The sequence below is a fragment of the Talpa occidentalis genome, unplaced genomic scaffold (assembly GCF_014898055.3).
Source record: "Talpa occidentalis isolate TD23 unplaced genomic scaffold, MPIMG_talOcc4v2.1 talOcc4.10, whole genome shotgun sequence".
Lineage (NCBI taxonomy): Eukaryota > Metazoa > Chordata > Mammalia > Eulipotyphla > Talpidae > Talpa > Talpa occidentalis.
In genome coordinates this window covers 8,708,867-8,728,937 of record NW_023600993.1, presented here as the reverse complement: position 1 = coordinate 8,728,937, position 20,071 = coordinate 8,708,867, and the positions used below count along the sequence as shown (strand labels likewise).

The 20,071-nt window shown below is 48.6% G+C and overlaps 1 protein-coding gene across 2 annotated transcripts in view; it reads left to right on the top strand.

Moving 5' to 3' along the window:
- The window catches only part of RAB43 (RAB43, member RAS oncogene family), a 30,873-nt gene that overhangs the window by 1,718 nt on the left and 9,084 nt on the right, over positions 1–20,071 (top strand). Inside the window, exon 2 of one of the 2 annotated variants that reach the window (XM_037523954.2) lies at positions 17,814–17,997. In XM_037523954.2, coding sequence (XP_037379851.1) covers positions 17,814–17,997 — 184 coding nt within the window. Of the gene's footprint in view, positions 1–17,813; positions 17,998–20,071 lie in introns of those variants that run through there. The other variant, XM_054701253.1, reaches the window with a different exon arrangement.

Genomic DNA, 20,071 nt, shown 5'->3' with positions numbered 1-20,071 from the left:
TGGAGCAGGTGGCGAGAGGAAGGGCTGCGGGATGGGTGGAGTGTGTCCAAGGCTGAGTTAGTGCCCTGAGGTGCTGCCAGCAGCCACAAGGAAAGTGGATGTTAAAATATAGGGCTCACCAGCAGTGATGTTTGCCAGCGGGGGGCCTGCTCCTGCTTAGCTCCCTAGTGCTTGTGGTGGCCTGGCGCTGTCGGTGGTCAAGGAGGGGGTAGGGTGTTCCTGTTTACCTGGCGAGATAACAACCTGTGCTGCAGATCCCAGGGTGTACTGTGTACCCGGGCACGGGTTATGCAATGCAGGGCAGGCCGGTGGTGATTTCTTTTCCTTATGGTTACCTCCAGATTGTTCTTAGGAGGCAGCGGTGGGACTGGCAGCTGCAGGACAGGGTGGGTGTGGTCCAAGCCCTGAAGAGTTCTAACGGCCAGCCGCCTTCTTGAGAGTCTGTTGTGTGCCAGCTGTTTTACAGATGTGTTCTTGTTCTTCACCCCATCTCACACAGGGCAGGCTGGCCCCAGAGCACACAGCGGGATTGACCAAGGTGGGAGTTTTTCTTCCAGTTTTCCTCACTCCAAAGCTTTCTGATCAGCCAGGTCTGTCACCAGACTGCTTCTTAGAATTGGATTGTTTGCAGTGGGAAAGCCTTTGGCAATGATTTACCTCGGCATCCTGCAGTCAGAGAAACCTGAAACCCAGGCTCTGAGGAGGTTGGAATAAAACTGAGCAGCAGTGGGTGGGGAAACTCAAGCCAGCGTTTCTGGGCTTTACTGACTCAATAGGAACAGGTCATTTCATTTTTCCTCTCCGAGTCTCACCAAAAAAAATTCCTCTGAGGTGTCTTCCAGCCCGGTGACAAAAAAAAAAGGTCGGTTTATTGAGATTATTGAGTAAACATCACCCATACGAGGTATACTGTTACGTGAATTTTGACAAGCGTGCACCGTCCTGTAACCGCCACCCAGTGAAGCTATAGAGTGCTCCCTCCACCAGATGTCTTCCCTTCGCCCGGGTTCCTCAGCCGCTGTTTTGTGGACGTCTGGTTTCAATGGTGTGACTTTGACCCGGACCGTTGGTGAGCCGCTTTGATGGCCCTCGCGCCTGTGGAAAGCATGTCCGCGTCAGGGATTTACCTGCCGTCCTTCCTAACACCTGTGCCGGGTCCAGCAAGCATCTGGCCTGAACACCTAAACCTGCTTTCCCTGTGACCCGGGCTGTGCTTAGAGCCGGAGGAAGCTTAGGCTAGTTGGCTAGTGCTTTCCAGCTCCTCTAAGCCCCAGCACTTGGAGTCTGCAGGGGGAAGGGGGAAGGCCAAGAGGGCATAGGTTCAGCCAGGCCTTAACTAGCTTCTCACCCATCCAGAGCAGTAGTACTTTTCTCTAGTTTTATATTGGGGTTCCACTTGCTTTTATTTGACTAAAGAGTTCAGCAGCTAAAAAGCAAAAAGACTGAAAAATCACAGATCTAATTAACCCCTTTACTTTAGTAATCATTCCCCCTTGCAAGCAGAATAGCGTCCAAACTCCTGACCTGAAGAGTTGGAACCCCGTCATCCTGGTCAGCTTCATCTTCCTGCCTTTACCCCTCACCTTCTGTTCTCCAGACTCCTTAATCCTTCTGTCCTTCAAACATGTTGGGTTCATTCCTGCCTCAGGACTTTTGTGTCTGCCTTTAGATCTCTGCGTAACCACAACTTCATCATTCAGCTCCCATTGTGAATATCACCTCTCCATGTAGGCCCTCTTCCGCATTGAGGGATAAGTTTGGGGTAAGATCATAGCGTTACCTCGCGTGTTGGTCTCCCCCTCCTTGGAGGTGCCGCCATTCAAACCGCCTTGTATAGCTGTCACTCCCTCACCTGTAGCAGTGTCCATATGGGATTCACTGTGTCTATTAATTGGTTTTTGTTTACAGAGTAGATACTGAGGCCAACATAAGTGAAGTGACCAGCTTGCCCAAGACCACACACAAGTCAGTGGCAGAACCAGAATTTGAACCCCAGGTCTGGTTGGCTCTTAAGCCGAGTGCTTGTTTTTATACTTGGCTGCCCTTCTGAGTCCCTCAGAGTTCATGATGATGACCCTGAACTTGTGCAAGTTAATGAATCCAGTAAAAATGCCACTGCAGCCACTCTGCCTTGAGAGAAGAACATGGACTTGGGCATTTGATAGATTTTCATGAAAACAGATAAACCCCCCGAGAGTTTCTGGGCATCTGTCAGTGAACAGAACACCTGACCAGGCCCTAACAGCTCACAGAGCCTGCTCCGCTGGCCAGCGAGGCCCTGCGTGTGGTGGCTGATGGGTCCCTATGCCCTGCGCCTTTGGGTTCATGTAGCTGCAGCCACACAGAAGGAACCTGGGGAGCAAATCTGGGTGCTGCTAGTCTTTGCATTGTGGGTAACTGAAAGAGAACCCTGATTAGGAGTCTCGAGGTCTGGGTCTTGCATCCATCCCTGCCACCGCTGTGGCATTCATTTTCCCTTCTGGGGGCCCCGGGCTTCCTCATTTGTGCAATGAGGCTAATGATCTTTGTTCTGCCTACTTCTTAGGGTGGTTGGGAAACTATGGAGCGCTTAAGATAGTTTAAAATTCCCTTTTTTAAAATTTTCAATAGCTAATCCATCCACGTGGTTCAGAAATTCAAAGTTTCAAAGACTTGAAAGGGTGTACAGTAACAAATCTCCCTTCTACCTTTGTCCCCCAAGCCACTGAGTGCCCTCTGAGAAGAGACAACCAGTGTCGCCCATTTCTTGTCTATCCTGAAATGTGCTGTTGTGAGTAAAACCAAGAAATTAAAAATGTAAGGACATAAGGTCTTACTTTACCATTGCTGTGGTTACTATTTTCCTTCCTAGATGAGGGATTTTTCGGATATCAGATATTCCTACTTTAGAACATGGAATGCTTTTCCAATTATACAGATCTGGTTTTATGTTCCTTGGTAATATTTTGTAGTTTTATTTTTATAGGTCTAACGTGTTTCTTAGTAGACGGCTGATTTATTAACCTGCCCTTCCCCCGCCCATTGCTCCTCCCCACCCCACTGTCCCCCAGGAAATCTTAGCCTTTACTAAGGCCTTAAAACTGCTTCTCTACTCACTCTTATCTGGGACAATACAAAGGCCTGTTATGTAAACTCGTTTTTTGCAGATCACTGGGGACACAGGCCTCAAGTCCACACACAGAGGTTAGCCTTGTAGAATTGTACCCCCTTTATTCAGCTCTCTATCAAGTTCGCTCTTTACTTGTTGGGGATGCTGCCAGATCACTCCTTCACAGAGGTAAAGTCCATGCCCTTGGCCTGGGCCTCCAGATTTCAGGACCTTTGCCCTTGGCTCTCAAGCTTCCCTTGGTCCTACAAGTCATCTTTATTTTTGTAGCTGCTCCTGGCACTTCCAAAAGAGGGGCCCGGGGTGAGTAAAAGGAAATGTCTTTTTTACTTTCTTTCCGTTTGCATCCTCTGTTCTTCCAGTCAGGGGCCTGCTTTGCTTGTGTGCTTTTCCTGCTTGGATAAAATTGATTTGACTTTTTCAGAAACTGTTAAGTAAGAGAAAAGTTCTAGGTCATACCAGTTGACTAAAGAAATCTGTTCTTGATGCTAGTGACAACCATACCAATTGCAAAACAAACTCTGCCTCCCGAGGTCTCTGGCAGTCCGAAGGCCGCAGGGGTATTGAAAAGACAGAGGAAAGAGGGCCGGTGTTAATGCCTCAAGGTGCCAGGTCCAGATCCTGGCTTTGCCACGTTACAGCTTGGGCAGATGTCCCAGCTTCTAACCTGTTTCACTTGCAAACCTTTAAAGGACCTGGTGGAAATCACCTGAGGAGGATGCAGCATGGGGGATGAGGAAGCTCGTCTTCTCAGTCTGGCTGCCCAGTGACCTGTTCCTGGTCACTTCACCCATTTGATATCCTATCAATCAGTGAAAGGAAGAAAAGAATCCCATACAGGATTTAGTGCAAGAAAACACAAAGACCCGGCCCTCAGGGGCAGGTCTGGGTTGTGGTTCTATGCAGGTTAGGGACCCATGGGAGCTAGGCACTCCCAGGCCCACCCCCCTTCCTGGGAACACAGTGCCTCTCAGGGTGTTAACATGGTCTTTGGTCTTTAAGGCCTTGTAGGTTTTCTTTCTTTCCCCTTGACCTTTATGTAGTGCTAGGCCTGGCTGTAGGCCCTTGCTGACGCCTGATGTCAGTGGTTTGCTGTCAGTGCTTTGAGCATGAGGAACGGTAGAGTTGAGTGGGAATGGCAACTCTCCCTCCTCATGCTGGGCAGTTTTCACCACTGTGTTCAGACATTGTTGTTCCATTCCATGCTCCCCTGCCCTGTGAGAGAGACCACACTTACAGCAGAGGAGATAAAGGCTGCTCAGTGCTAGGTCTTAACCAGAAACTAGCCTTGTGGCTCCTAGACTGGTCTTGATCCTCACTGCTGTCTCATCCCCCATTACTACCAGCGCCTACATGTGCACATGTGTGCATACACACACACGCACACACAGAGAAAGGTTTGGGACCAATTTAAAATCTCGACTGTCATACATCACTAGCATTTTACAGCTTTTACATTTTGATGAGCAGTATCATAGCAACAGCTAATGTCAAGTGCTTATTAAAAAAATAAATGCTTAATTCAGATTACTTCGTACTTGATTCATTCATCCAGATTATGGCTAGTGTGAGCTATAGGATCAGAAGGCTGTTCTTAGTGAACATACAGCAACAGAGGCCCAGCAAATGCTGGCGGGTGGAGGGCCTCTTTAGCGTGCTTTGATGAAATAGTAAGTGAGAACTGTGTGTCTCTGCTCGCTCTTTTCTCTACATCATCTCACGTGTGTCCTCTGCTCTTAACTTGCGCTGCCTTGGAAACCTAGACTGGAAAAAGGCAACCTTAATCCTATATGAGTCCTGTGAGCCTCACCAGTTCTAAGAGGTTTTCACACATCTTCATGAATGATTGAGGTGACACCATCCCAAATATGGGGTGACTACACTGATTTTTCAGAAATAGCAACCCACCAGAATGTTGGGTGCTGTCCTATTCTAAGGAGTCTCCTTGAGAAATTGTATCTGTATTTTCCAAATGTTTAGTCAACTGTGATAATCCCTATTCTAAATCTTCAGAACCCACAGCCCTTTCTTTTGGCAGGTCTCTTTGTAGGTGGACTTGACTAAAACCAGCCAGAAGGCCTTAAGAGCCTGCCTTAAGGGTAGGTAAACATAAGTCTATAAAAATCACAGTTTGGTTCACATGAGTCCAGGAGGCTTGCCCAGGGTTCCTTATTGCAGTTGTGGTATGTTTTGGGCAGTGCTAGGTCATTGACGCAAGTTAAAAGTGACTACTTTTTAAGGGGACCAGGCTCATCACGGATGGGAGGGCTTAAGAGGTTGGCCTGCAGCTCGCAGCTGACGGTTAGTGGGTCATTTCCCCTCCTTGCACATTTTCCGGTCTGTGGCATGAGGATGTTGGATGTGCCACTTCTGGAGCCACACCTGGCTGCATGATTTCATCATTCACCAAAAAAACAAAAACAAAAAAATCCATGTTCAAGCCAAGTAATCCCCACTCGTGCCATTTTTATCCCTGAGAATTATAAAAAGTTAGGTATTTTTAAAATTAAAAATATACTGCTTGCCTAGTCAATGAAAAACTTTGATTTTTTTTTTTGTTTGTTTTGTTCAACTTGCTTTTTCAAGTTTGTTTTATTCAACTCTTGGGTTTTAATTCTGTAAGTGGATGACTTCATGACAAAAAAAAATGAATCACAGATGCTACCTATGAATTGTTACCATCTGCCGTGTTTATATTATCGATGGACTATGTGGAAAAAATCAAATTTGTGTATACATAAATAGTCTACTAAGCATGTGTAGGAAAATCACATGGGAAAAATCAATTTTATTTTTTAAATCGCCTGGTAAATATCTCAATGAAAACTCTGAGGATAAACTTTTCTTTGGGTTACCCCCATTGACAAGTGTTAGCTGTGTGAGCAAGGGAGAAAGAAGATCCCCATCTGAGCAGGAGAAGGTGCCAGTGGATCTGGAAGCTCTGCTTGAAGAGTGGAGTTGATCAAGAGCTGGAGGGGGCAATGAATGTGAGGAAGAGGGAAGACCATGGGTACCCAGAGGTTCCCCTGCTGCTGGCGAGGGGAGCAGTGTGGATAGATAGGCCATGGTGTGTTAAGATACTTTGGGGCAGTTTACTCTCCTGTATGCATGCGGTCGTCCCTCTTTATTCACAGGGAAACATTTCAGACCCTCGGTAGATGCCTCCAACTGTGGGTAGTGCCACATACTCTGTCTGTGCTTTGTTTTTCGCTATCCAGATATACCTGTGGTAACAGTGACTTTATAAATTAGACTCAGTGAGAGGTTAACATAATTCATAATGAAATAGAACAGTTATAACCATATCCTATAATAAGAGTTATGTGAATGTGGTCTCACTCAAGATATCTTATTGGACTTAATTTTTCCTGACTCTGCTTGACCATAGATAACTGAAACCGTGGGAAATGAAACCTCAGATAATGAGGGACTACTTTATATATGTGTGTATACATAGGCAGAAGACTATTTGCTTCATTAAGTTGGCCTTCTCTGGCTATCCTATCTGAAAAGATTGTGTAGTGCGAGGGACTGGTTCTTTATTTCAAAAAGACACATGTCAGTTTTTAGCATCAAAACTGTCGTGCTATTGGTTTCTCTTTCTCCCAGTCAGCTGCCGGAGAGATCACACCCAAGGTGAGGACATTTTAAGCCAGTAAGCTGCATGCCTGGCAGATGTCACAGAAGCCTCACAACAAAGGGGAATTGGTTAGGGAAAGAAATGTTTAAAGATCAGCACACTGCAGCCCAAGTACCGTCAATGTAATGAACTCTCACAGCCAGATGGGGTGCCAGTGGACCCCAACCCCAAAGAAGCACAGTTTCAAAATAATATAAAAAGTGAGGGGCCTTCCTGGTGGCACAGGGGTTAAGTCTCAGCACTATGAAGCAATCTGCAGCCACTGCATTACGAGTTTGATCTCTGGCCAAGGAGCTACCCACATGGTGCAACAGACCTCTCCTGACTTGCCCGCTGCTCCCCTCAGCAGTGTATTTCTTCGTCAGTCTGCCTGTTCTGTTCCCCACTCTGTCTCTGGTGAATCCTCTCTCCCCCTGCACCTCTGGCCTGTACCCCAGCAAATAAGTCTTTATAAAAAGGTGTACAAAAGCCCTTAATGAGATATATAATCCATATACCAAAGTATCCCACCATACAGTAGAAATTTTTTTATACTCGCAAGTATTTGCAGCCTTCACCACTATCAGTAATAGAATATTGCATCCCCCAAAAGGGAACCTCATACCCATTAGCAATCACTCTCATTCTAACTCCCCCACCCCTGGGAGCCTTGTCTACTTTCTGTCTTTGTAGAGTTTCCTGTTCTGGGCATTTCCTATAAATATGGACGCCTACAGTATTTTGGCGTGTGTGTGTGTGTGTGTGTGTGTGTGTGTGTGTGTGTGTGTGTAGAGCATCTTCCACTGAGTATATTTTGAAAGACTGAGTAATTTTTTATTCTGTCCTTGCCTTCCTTTGTATTTTCTACCTAGAATTTACCCCAAGTCATGCTCATCCATTTGTTCCCAGATCCTGGGGGTGACCTGGGGCTGTGCCCTGGGTCTGCACCTAACCCTACAGCCAATCCCGCACCACTGAGTGTCTTTGTCCCTTTTAAGCACTCTGCCATCATGCTTAGTGGTCCACTTTTTCCACTTAAAGTATGTCTTTTTTCTTGCTGGATGGATTAGTTGTTTCTCTTCCATGTCACCCTCTAGTAATTTGTAATTTTACTCATCTTGTTAAATTTTAAATGTGTGTTTAGAGTTTTCTCTCTGTGGTCTAGAATTAGTGTCTGTGTCTTTGGCCTAAAGAAGATAAGAGCCTCTGCACGCCTTTCCTCCCTCCCCAATGCTGTGACGAACATGTTGACATCCTCTGGGGTTCCTGTTCCAGGTTATTAATAATTTTTCAATCAACATTTGACTGATTATACATCAATAGTTCTTTCAAATTAATCCTGTTTTATTTATTTTTGGTTTCCTATTTTTCATTTCTTTGATTCATTTTCATTTTGCCTGAATTATTGCTCAAGTGATTCTTACAGAGTAAGTGATAAACTATCAGTAACAATATATCTAAAATTGACTTTATTTTTTCCCTACTTAGACATTAGCTTGGCTAGATGTAGAAATATATTTATAAGATATTTTTCCTCAGAAGTGGGAAGATTCTGTTCTCTAGTCGTGAAGCACTCAGTGCTGTTACGGGGAGTCTGATGGTATTTGAATTATTGATTCGTTGTGGCCAACTCACTTTTTCTTTTTGTAAGTGTGTGGGTCTTTAGAAAACATGACTTCTGATGTTTTGAAATCTTAGCATAGTATATCTAGGTTGTGAGATGTTTTTCATTCATCCTGTTGGAAGTCAGGATAAATCTATTTGAAAATTCCCCTTTGCTTTGGTAACTTTGCTTTTTGGGGTATCAGTTAAGAACCATGGCCTTGAGTTGATCTTCTTTGAGTAGAGAGCAGGCAAGTGGAAAGGGGGTGAAAAGGGGAGGTGCTGTGCCCAAGTTCATTGCAGTTGTTGGCTGGAAGTTAACATCTGACACCCTAAGATATAAACTGTAGGGGAAGCCTTTACCTGGCGCGAGTTCACAGTTGGTGCACCCACTCCCTAAGCCCCAACTCTTACCCAGGCCCTGCTCAAAGGACTGACAAGAAAGAGGGTACGTAAGAGACACAGTCCCTGTTCTTCAGGTGCCCACATCTGGTTGGGGTAACATGTGTAAAGGGGTTACTAGCGTGCAGTGCTGTCGCTGTCATGACCATCATTTCTGAATGACTGGGATGCAGGCCTGACAAGTACATGTGTGTTTATTGTGGCGACAGCAGGACTGGGTATTTAAAGCTAGGACTGCTCCCAAGAAGCAGGGCCCTGCGGTTGCTATGGCTGCCCCAGGGATGTATGCCAGGGCTGCGGGCACAGAGGAAGCAGAGGGCCTCCACCCTCCCCAGGGTCACAGAGGCAGTGAGTTTCGAGCAGGGCCCAGGAAGATAAGCGGGTTTCCACATAAGGAAAGATGGAGAGTTTTATTCCCACCATCACCCATGAGCCAAGCCACGGAAGTGTGAAAGAACAAGTGTGAGTACTTGTCCAAGTCAAAAGTAGCTGGAACCTTGAGGGTGGGAGGACAAGTTTACCCAGGGGGTGCGGGACCAGCCTCTGATCATGCTAGAAGGTGACTTGTCTGTGCTCTGTGAAGCAAAGTGGGCAGCTTTGTCTGGAAGACTTGCTCTTTATCCCTGAGGGTTGATGTGGCTGGAGGCATAGTCAGCCGTTCCTGAGCAGAGGGCAGTCTGGGGCGTCAAGGCTTCAGTGGGGCTCCCAGCTTGGTCTGCTGACCATTAATCCAAGTAGCAGGGCGCAGGAGGGACAGTTTGGGACTTTTGGCATCTGAGCCCTATAGGCTGGCTCTTGCTGTGGAGGAATTTTGGGGGAAAAGAAGCAGCTTGGGGATTGAGGCTGATAGCAGAGACTGATAGAGAGGGCGCCAGGGGAGTCGCACCAGCAGCCGCACCTTTAGGAGGGCCCTCGCTGCCAGCCAGGGTCAAGGCCAACAGTGTGGCTGGGCGGCAGCAAGGAGGAGAGCATGGAGGAAAGACTTGGTTAGAGGCTGGATGGTCTCCCCTTCCCTGTGAGAGGGAAGACGGGGTCCCTGGGGAGCGGGTGCCCTTTTGCAAGTGAAGGACTCACTGACAAGAGGCTAGAGTCTTTTCCCCTCCAAAAGGGTTCAGTCTCGATTCTGGCAGGAGGTGTCAATCATCAGTGATGATTTCTACATCACTGATGTGAAAAAAGGATCTGATTTGTAGAGGAGCCGTGTGTACAGTAAAGGACATGGCGTTCGAAGCAAAGCTCTCCTGCTGTTTGATGGTGACCCCCATGTAAAAAGTTATAAACCTTCTAGGGCTATCATGAGGTTGAAATGGACTGACAGGCCCTGTAAAATGAGCTGGCTGGTACCTGCTGCCCCCAAATTGCAAGGCATCCGAGGAGAGGTAGACTCCAGTGACTGTTCTTGATCATGTGCTGGTGAAGTGAGGGGGTAGCCCAGGATTTCTCATCTCCTTCACTTGGAACTGCGGATGACCCACCAATGCCAGGGGCAGAGAAAGGAATCTCTGCTGCTGGGATCTTGAACAACCATGTTAGGGGGCAGGAGGAATCTTGGGCTCAAGAATCCATTCCCAAGCCCTTACTGTACCCCACATAAGAGCTGCCTGTCCCCCAGCAACTCCCTTTCTCTTCCTCACTTGATCTCTATCCACCTGCCTGAGTCTAACAGACTAACAGCCAGAGGGTTTGCAGTATCCGCTGGCCCTCCAGCAGTGCATAGAGGCTCTCTGTGGCTTGTTTGCAAGCCCGGGTGGAGCTCTTCCCTGGAGAGCCTGGCGAGAGGCGTGCCTGCCCTGCCGGCAGCTGGCCGAGGAATGGCTGCAGACTCCACCTCCTGGTGCAACTCAGCACATCCCAAGACTCGATGAAAAATAGCTCAGGAACTCGTATTTGGGTCACTCTGACCAATATGCAGAGTTTTGTCCTGAAAACTAATTTTTCCAAGGTTCTTTGCTGCTCCAAAGAAGCAAGGAACTTTCCACTGTCTGCTCCGTCACCCAGGAGAACGCCTGTTCAAATAAAATCCTCTGTCCCTCCAGCAGGAGGGACAGTGCTGGACATGGGTTCTGGGAATGGAACCATCAATGGTGCTTCAAACCTAATAAGCAGAACTGCTAGCATGTGGGAGCTTTCAGTAGGAATGGCAGCCTGGGTCCCTGGGAAGCAGCAAGTTCCCCTCACTGGCCTGACCACCACCACCTGCCTGTGAGGGGCACCGTCCTTGCTGAGCCTGCCAGGGCATGGTGACTGGTAGGCCAAAGAAGAATATGCTGGAGTTTCTTTCCTCAAGAGCCTGTTCTCTATGGCAAGACAGACTTACAAACCAGGGGCCCCCCAGGGAATGGCCTTAGGTGGATCTCCACCCTAGAACCAGTTTTTGTATTTTTTTGCTTATAGTGATTTTGTTATAGGGCAGGGAGAGGGACACCCCAGAACCCCCAAACCTGCCCACTCCAAATAAGTTTTGCCATCTGCCGCATCAAGACAAAACATGTAAGACCTTTAACGGAAAGGAACTCTAATACAATTAGTGTGTAATACAGAAAAGACAGAAGATACAGTTTTTAAATCAAGCATCCAAAGCTTGATCCCCTGGTAAGTAAATGTCCAGCCAAACAGGATTGACCCAAATCAAGGCCTGAATGCCTGCCACAAGTCTAAAGCACCTTCCAGTGGGGACCCATTAAAAAGGGTCAGAAGCAGTCAAACAAGTCTAGGAGGAAAAGAGTAAAATCAAAACCAAGATGAAAGCTGCCCTTGTTAACCTCTCCATGGGTCTCTCACCCACATCTATGTCACCCAGTCCAGGACCAAGAAGCAAGCACAGCTTTTTCATGTGTTTCTCTGCTCTGTGTGCCTCCTCAGGGTCTCCTTCTTGCTCTCCATCCTGCTTCCTCCCTTCTCCAGTCTCCTCTCCAGCTTCTTCCCCAGCCCCACTCTCTCAGGTCCACACTCCCTTGGGTGAAACACAAAACCTGAAATCTCCCCTTTTCCTGGGGACCACCCTGATACAATTTGTTGGTTAATTTTTTCATTGAATTCGCTTGAGATGGCACAGCTTCATTTTATGTTCTCTGCTGGCCCTCAAAGGCACCTTGGTGTGGGGCCTTTGACTTAAATGGATACCTGGTCCTCTGAGGTGTGTTGTCAGACAGGAATAAAGGGCTGTGGGAACAAGAGGGTAGAAGAATGAATTCTGCTTAGGGTTGGGACCCAGCCTATGGGTCAGGGACAGCTGTTCTAATGAGGTGGCTGCTGAGATGGGGTTTGCCAGGAGTTCGCCAGGTATAGTGTGTCTATAAAAGCTTCAGGTGGATGGCAAGAATAAGAATGGTCCATCGTGGGCGTGGGGAACTGAGCACCGCATAAGCTAGGGTGTTAGCTGTGGAGCTCAGAAGAGAAAATGAGACTGTCCCCTCACTCTGAGGCTGTGCCTGACATCAGTGCCCTGAGCCCTCCCATCGAGAAGGCAAAAGAAGAACCCAGACTCAAGCCTGAGACTTGTTGCCTGAGATCCCCCCCATCTTGCCCACCGGGCACTGGCTGACTGACCCCCGCTGGCCTGGGGGAGGGAGGCAGCACCTTCTGAGCATATGTGTGTTGGGAACCCTTTTCCGCCCTAACTGGCCTAACACAGATCCTAGGGCCATAGATGGTTCTGGACTGCACTCTACATACTGGCAACTCAGGGGGAGTCCCCTAAATTCTGCCGGGAAGGTTAGAGAAACTAGCTGCGTGCCAGGTGGGAAGTGAAAGCATTAGGGAGGGAGGGCTCAGGTGTAATTTACAGTACAAAGTCTGTTTGTCTAGTGAGAAAGCAGCCAGAGGACTTCCGGTGGGTGGAGAGGTAGGCGGGGTGGGGTAGTGGTTTCAACTTGGCAGCGATTCTCCTTAGTTTCAGGCCAGTTGTGTTCTCTGGATGGTGAACCCCCCTCCTCAGACTCATGAGCATGCAAATTCCCAACAGTCAGCTTCCTGTTCCTCAGTTCAGGCCTGGAGGGAGCTGCTCAAGGGAGACCGTGTGGGGCAGGTAACCCAACACCTGCATGCCGGGCACTACTCTGGGTGCTGGGCACTAGGCCAGTACACATGCCCCTCTGCCCTCATGAACACACATGAAGGGGTTGACGAGCATTTAGAAAGTGCACGCACATGTGCCCCTTATGTCAAATCAGGCAGTGGGGGCAGTGAAGAAAAATAAACTGGGTGAAGGATAGCATGGGCTGCTCTTCTAAGAGATCCTGAAAGATCTCTCCTGGTGGTGACGTTGGGGTGCAGGGTGGGCTGAAGGGAGGAAGCAGTGATGTGACGGCCTGGGTTGGAGCACTTCAGGGCTGCAGAGTAAAGCTGCAGCAGATAGAGTTGGAGCCCGTGGTCCTTGAGGGGTGCCACTCGAGGCGGGAAAACAGACTGCCAGGATCTCGAGTGCAGGGGACAAAGCCCACACATGTTTGAGACTGTCCCCAGCGACCCTGGTTTGAGGCTGTGGGAGGTGATGACAGGAGTAGCTTCCTCTAGCCAGGCCTTGCCCAGGTCTGGGAGCAGAAGGGTAGCAGAAGCAGATGGACTTGGACTCAGTGTCTTGCTGAAACGCTTTGGCCAGTCCGTGTGCCCACCAGCCTCCTTTCTCCTCTGGGACCTAGTGACCCACAGGTCTGCTCTAGGATGCCCCTGGAATCTATGCAGTGGGTTCTGAGACACAGCCCCAGCCTGCCCTCTTTACTACATAGTTCAGGACGGCCACCTGCTTGCCGTGTTCTCACCTGCTTGTCTCAGAGACCGAAGGTGGTTGAAGAGACTCATTAAACTTCTGCCCGGCCTCCCTGGAGACCCCGCCTGGTGGCAGCTTAGGGGCCATGGCTGCCTGAGAGGGGCCCAGCCTGCATCAGCTTCTGCTTCTTGGAACACAGAGGGCATTTGGGCCAGGCAATTAGGCCTCTTCTACTAAACTTCTGGAACCCACACCATTCTCCACCCAGCAGCCCAGGAGATGCTTTACAAACAAATCGGAGCACAGCTTGTCTTAGCCCGTGCCTCCCTGGAAAACAGCACCCGGGGCAAGGCCTTGCATGCAGTGTGGTTGTTTTAGGGACTGGAGGTTATGAAACAAAGAAGGAAGGAAAGGCAATATGAGATTGCATCCTTACATTGTCACTGTCACAGCAAGAGGCCTTGATCTGTCCCAGGCTCTCTGAAACGAATGTGGTGTGTCTCAAAAGTGACTCTCAGAGGGAGCATCCACTGGCTCCCACATCCCTTCAACCCCCATGGTCGAGGGTTCCCCCCTAGAGTGGGAACCCCCTCTCACTTGTGGGTCATGAATGCAGGATTGATGGGGTTTCCCATAGCCCTCCTGTCCCAGAAATGGAGGCTCTCAGGCAGGAAGCCAGGCGTACCTCCTCTCTCCTTCCTCACTACCATCTGGCCTCCCCGCCCTTTCTGAACCTGCATCTTGGCAGGCTTCCAGCCCTTGCACTGTTCCCTCTATCTGAACTCCATCCTGGTGCTGGGCTCTTCCTCCTCAGGACTCTGCTCCAACAGCACCATCCCTGACCACCCCAGGAGGCACCCGCCCTGGAGCATCTCCCCTCGGTCCTTTACTTTCTTCAGAAAGCCCATTTTCCTCCTTGCAGATACCTCCTTGCAGGCTCCTTGTCTGCCTCCCCTCCTGGGATGGGAGCTTTTCATACCCTGTGGCATCTCCGGTTGCTAAAACGGGGGCTGGGACGCGGCAGGAACTCAGTAGGCATCGAGTGAGCAAATGAAGGAGCCGCACGCTGGTGCTATTTGTCTTTGGGCATTTTTTGCTTGCTACTTGCGTTAACATTCCTTCGCATGTCTTAAAAACACTGGCCATACAATTATAATAGCTCAGTAAATATTGTGAAATGGGTGTGTTTATCCAGTACCTTTTCTGTGCTAGACACTGTGCACACTGAATCTATTATTTAACCTCTACAGCATCTTTTATTTACAGATGAAAACAGAATTAAGCTTTAACCCAGAGACACCGAGATGGAAAGTGACAGAACTGGTTTATGGCTTCTGGCCGGTCCTTCTGCCGGTCCCCTTTCCTTTACTTCCTCCAGCATGGGGAGTAGGATGAGAACATTCCCAGTCCTGAGAACCGACTTTCCAAAAATATCTCCTCCAGACTGCCCACATTTTACCAGCTACTGTTCAGTTACTGGCTGATCACCTTGACCCGTGTGCCTTGCTCTCATGTTTGCGAGGGCAGAGAGGTGGAAAGCCAAAGATGTTTCTCTAGGCTGACTTGATGGAATTCAGAATTCAGCCGCCAACCCCAGGCTATGTTGGGACTTGGTCTTGGGCTCTGTTGGGGGAGATCTCTGGAGGGCTTACCAGCCGTGGTCCACAGTCATTGGGTGCAGCCTTCCTGATGTCTCGGCTTAATGTCTGGGTGCTAATGGGTCTCTCTTCACCGTGTCAGGCTTGGGACTTCAGACTCCCCCCTGCACTGCACAACCCTTATCTCTGGTCTGTTCTCAACCTCATTGCAGCCACTCTCTGGTACGATTCTGGTGTTCCCACTCTGCATTTCTAGCCCTCAAGCAAGGGCTCACCAGGGGCCCCCACAGAAACTCCCTTATAGCTGCTCATTCAGGTACACCAGCTGCTCCAGATTCTGATCTGCCACCGATGAAACGATACTTGGGCTCATGCTCTGTTTGGGGTCTAGCCCACTGTCTGGGGCCCAGAAAACCATCCTGGACAGAGAGTTGTGGTGACCGTGAGTTCTGCTCCCCGCTACCCCCCAGGGATAGTCCAGTGCTGCTTGGTCTTCACATCCTGAAATAGGCAGCGTTAGGTGTTTTTCTGTCGAACATCTTCTGCTTCCAAGGACTACAGTGCAGGCAGCTGCCCTGGACCCCAGTGGCCTATTCCCGAGGGGTGTATGCCCATGTTGCTGTCTGGCTGTTATCTTGGGGTCTCCCCCGCCTGTCATCCTGGGAAACTATTCCCCATGCTTCTCAACTGAGTTAAATGCTATTTCTGGAGCCTTCATTTTCTTATTTGTGGCTGACTACTTTAGTAGAGGAATCTTCTGTAGCGTCCTGAGAAAGGATGGCCTGAAAGGTTTTAAGGCTTGTGTGTTTGGAGTTGCCTTGGCTGATAATTAAGTGGGTAGAGAATTCTAGGTCAGAAATAATTTCCCCTCATCCTTTTAAGGCATTGTCTCCTTGAACATCTCGTGCCATCCGGGTCTTCTATGTGAAAGCTTGAAACCTGTCTTTGCTTTTCCTCTCTGGGAAAAGATCTTGAGATCTTTCCTTCTCCCTGTTGTTCAGGAATTTCCAGTCAGGTGTTACGTGTTGGTCTGTTTCCCTCCCCTGCACAAGTGCACCCCTCCAGTCAGTTCTGGGGAGTTCTCTTAGTAGAGTATTTCTTTGATTTTTTAAAGTATTTTTTTGATTTCCTCCCCTTGATTTTACTGTTCTTTTTTGCCCCTGAAATCCTTATTATCCTGATATTGCGTCTCCTAGGCTACTTCTGTAATTTTTTTTTTCTTTTTCCATCTCTTTGTATTTTCCCCCCTTCTGCTTTGGAAAGATTTCAGCTCTTCCAAGCCTTATGTTGTATTTTTCATTTATGTTTTTTTTTTTTTAATTTTCAAGAATTCTTTTTCTTTCTGAGTACTTTCCCGACCTTAGAAAAATGGTGTTCTGTTATTGCTTCATGGGTTTTTTTCTACTGTGTTTTGCCTCTGCAGAGTTTCTGTTTCCTCCAAGTCACCCACCCCCCATCTGTTGTTCGTCTTGTCCTTCATGTCTCCTCTGGGGTGTGGACATGAGTCCTTGGTCATCTGGTCCCAGTTTTTTCTCTTGCCAAAGCTCATGCCTTTGCTTACCCCCTGGCGGCCATGCCTGAGCTATGGGTCATGAGACCTGTTGCCTTGGAGCCTCTGAATAAGGAGTTTCGGGACTGGAGGGTTTTACTTTGTGGCCCAGAGCTCACAGACTTTTCTTCGTGGGGCCGAGGGAAGAGGAAGACACCTTCACACTGCAGTATCAGCAGCCTTGCCCCCACCAGCTGACGCCTCAGTGGCCTGTCCCCACCCCATACCTTGAGAACTAGATAAAAAGGCTCCTGAGTGCTGGTGCCAGCAGGGAGGATGGACAGACCTGCAGCTTCTTGTAGACCAAGCTCATGTTCATCTTCAGGGAGCCCAGGAGTCTGTGATATATGGAGCAGAGAAGGAAAGCTCTGCTCCAGAGACCCCTGCCCAATCTGATGCACACCCACAGTCCATTTCTCCCAGTCCCAGAGCTGGTGTGGGCAGCCTCCTGCTCTGAGTCCAGGTCTGCCCCTGGTCCAGCATCCTCCCTGCCCAATCTGGTATTTATCCTGCTGTTTCCATCAAAAGCCAGGGAAACTCCTGCTACACACGGGCACCTCTTCCATGGCCAGTGTCTAGAGGATTCGGCAGCAGGCACTAGCAAATGTGTGCCTTTGCCAAGCTGGGTGGGCTGATGGAAAAGGCTGCCCATTGCCTCCCGCAGGCCCTCCCTGCCACAGCCCCGCTCCCTCACCTCCAGGAGGTGGAACATCTTCCAGCCTCACCAGGGCATTAGTAGAGAGCCCTGGTGCTGGGGAGCTTTATGGCCAGCCAGGTGTGGGGTGTTTATAGGCCCTCATGCGCACAGCCAGCTTTGTGTCACCCCTGGACCAGATTACCAGGCTGAGCTGCGTGAGCACTCCATTTCAGTTCCCAGCAGCAAACCCAGTGTTTAGTGGAGAGAGGGAACACAGGGCCCCTAAGTCAAGTTGACTTCCAGCTGCAGTGCAGAGCACACCCCTTGTCCCCTCACCTCCTTTCTCTGGAGACTCTCGAGGGCGGAGCTGAGGACTGCTCGCCTTCCCCTTGCTGCCTCCTTCCTTCCTCAAACTTGGGTGCCCGAGTTGCTTTCAGAGGACTCAGAAGACCTTCTCTCTGTCCACCTTCAGTGGCCCGTGTGTGATTCCTACCCAGTGGAAGCAGCACTTGGGGTGTAGGTCTGTGAGATTGTCCCCCTAGGCCCCTGTGCTTGGCCACACACCAGGTTCACAGGATGCTCCTTTCTTTAGCTGCAGATCTGGGACACGGCTGGCCAGGAGCGGTTCCGCACCATCACCCAGAGCTACTACCGCAGTGCCAACGGGGCCATCCTCGCTTATGACATCACCAAGAGGAGCTCCTTCTTGTCGGTGCCTCACTGGATTGAGGATGTGAGGAAGTACGGGGGTTCCAACATTGTACAGCTGCTGATTGGTGAGCTGGGGGGTTCAGGGCCGTGGATCCCACTCTGCCCATCTCGGTCTCTCTCTGCTTTCTAAGTAGATGGCCAGCCAGAGTGCACAGAGGTGCTGAGCTTGGCTGGGCAGAAATGGAGCCAGAATTCTGGCCCAAACCTTGCACATCTGATCCTTCTAATCACATATGACATTATATTCAAAATTGGTATTTGTGGAAGGAAGAGAGGAAAGACATTTCCTTTGCACGGATCCACACAGCGGTTAATGCTGGTTAAATCTTCCTGTGTGTCATCAGATTTAGTTCTCCTAACCCTGGCTTCTTCCTCTTGGAGAGGGATGTGCTGAGGCTCAGAAAAGTGAAATAATGTAGCCCAGTCCCCACCCACCATGAACATACCAGTGTGGAGTTCGGTTTAGCCCATCCGAGTTCAGTCACTAGCTGTGTCACACGCAGGACTTGCCCAACCACTCAGAAGGCTTATTTCAACCCAGACGCCAGCACCACCCCAGGGTGTCTGATTCAGGAAACTTGCGAGCAGCACATGTAGGTGCATTTCTGACAAGCTCCCCCCGGGGGCCTGGTGATGTCCATAGTGCTGGCCCTGGGACCCCACTTTGAGAGCTGCTGCTGCTGCAAAGGGAGAAGGGAGATCATTACCTCTGTTTGCTCTGTTCTTCCCACATTACCTTCAGCCTGAGCCCAAGAAGCTTTGGTGCATTTGTGTGTTCCCTGTGTCCTTGTCAGGCTGATTCCTCTGAGATGACATTGGACAGGGCTAGGTGTCCTCTCCAATCTAGGTGGAGGGTTTTACTGGACCATCCCCCCCCCCCCCCCCCCCCGCACGGCCTGCTGAGACTAGGGTGTGGAATTGTTTAGTCAGTGCTGGATTCCCCAGGAATCTCTCTGTCTGGCCTAACCACTTCCCTTTTATCCAGGACATTTACAGAAATATTCAATCACAGAGCATTTTATATAATTGCAAAAAGAGAATAGTGTAATGAACCCCATCTCTCACCCAGGTCAGCTCATGTCCAGTTTCTTCTCTGCCCTTATCACCTCCATGTATCCTTTTGAGGCAAATCCAAGAGCTATTTCTTCTATAAATATTCTAGCATGAATGTATAAGACATTTAAATATATATATATATATATATATATATATAGAGAGAGAGAGAGAGAGAGAGAGAGAGCGCCATATAATACCATAGTCACAGTTCAGATTTATTGTTCTTAAATGTCACGTGATTTTTTTTTTTTCAGTTTGTTAAAATCAGAGCCCAAGTAGATTCTATATGTTGAAGTTGGTTGCTACCTCCCTTAATGTTACCAAAGAAATTTTAGAGCTTCATAGATGCACATACACACACACACATATATGCCCTCATTATAATCACATAAAAGTCAACCACTTAGAGACTTAAAAAAATCTAGAAGTTGAGTCAAGGAAGAGTTTAGTAGATTGTTTAGAATATGAAACATCTCACACCTATAGAAGCCAGAGGTGTACTCTCAAGTAAAGTATAGTCTTTGCTTGTACCATCAGAAAAGCAAAAATAATCAAAATTATATTCTTACAGAGAATAAAAACATTGCTAAAGAAAATAAGAAAGAGGGCCTCCCCGGTGGCCCAAGATTAAAGACACAGCACTATGAAGCTATCAGCGGCCACTTAAACATGAGTTCAATCCCAGCCAGGGAGCTTACCTACATGGCACAACAGACCTCTCCTGTCTCTCCTACTCCCCTCAGCAGTGTATTTCAGTAGATCTGCCTGTCCTGCTCCTCACTCTCTGGTGAATCCTTACCCCCCACACCTCTGGCCTACACCTCAGTTCTTGTGTGCATAAATAAATCTTAAAAAAAAAAATAGGAAAGAGTAAACAATGAACATAATAATAACATTTTAGGGAAAAAAGGCCAATTTCTTTGTTAACCTCAACACTGATGGCCTGTCATGGCCATTGTATTATTTAATCCCTATTCTGCTGGTTAATTCTCATTAGTGGGGAAACTGATACCCAGGTGAAGTGGCTATAGGAAAGAGGGGGATTACCCAGAAAGCAATAGGAAAGAGGGGTTTCTTCTTCTC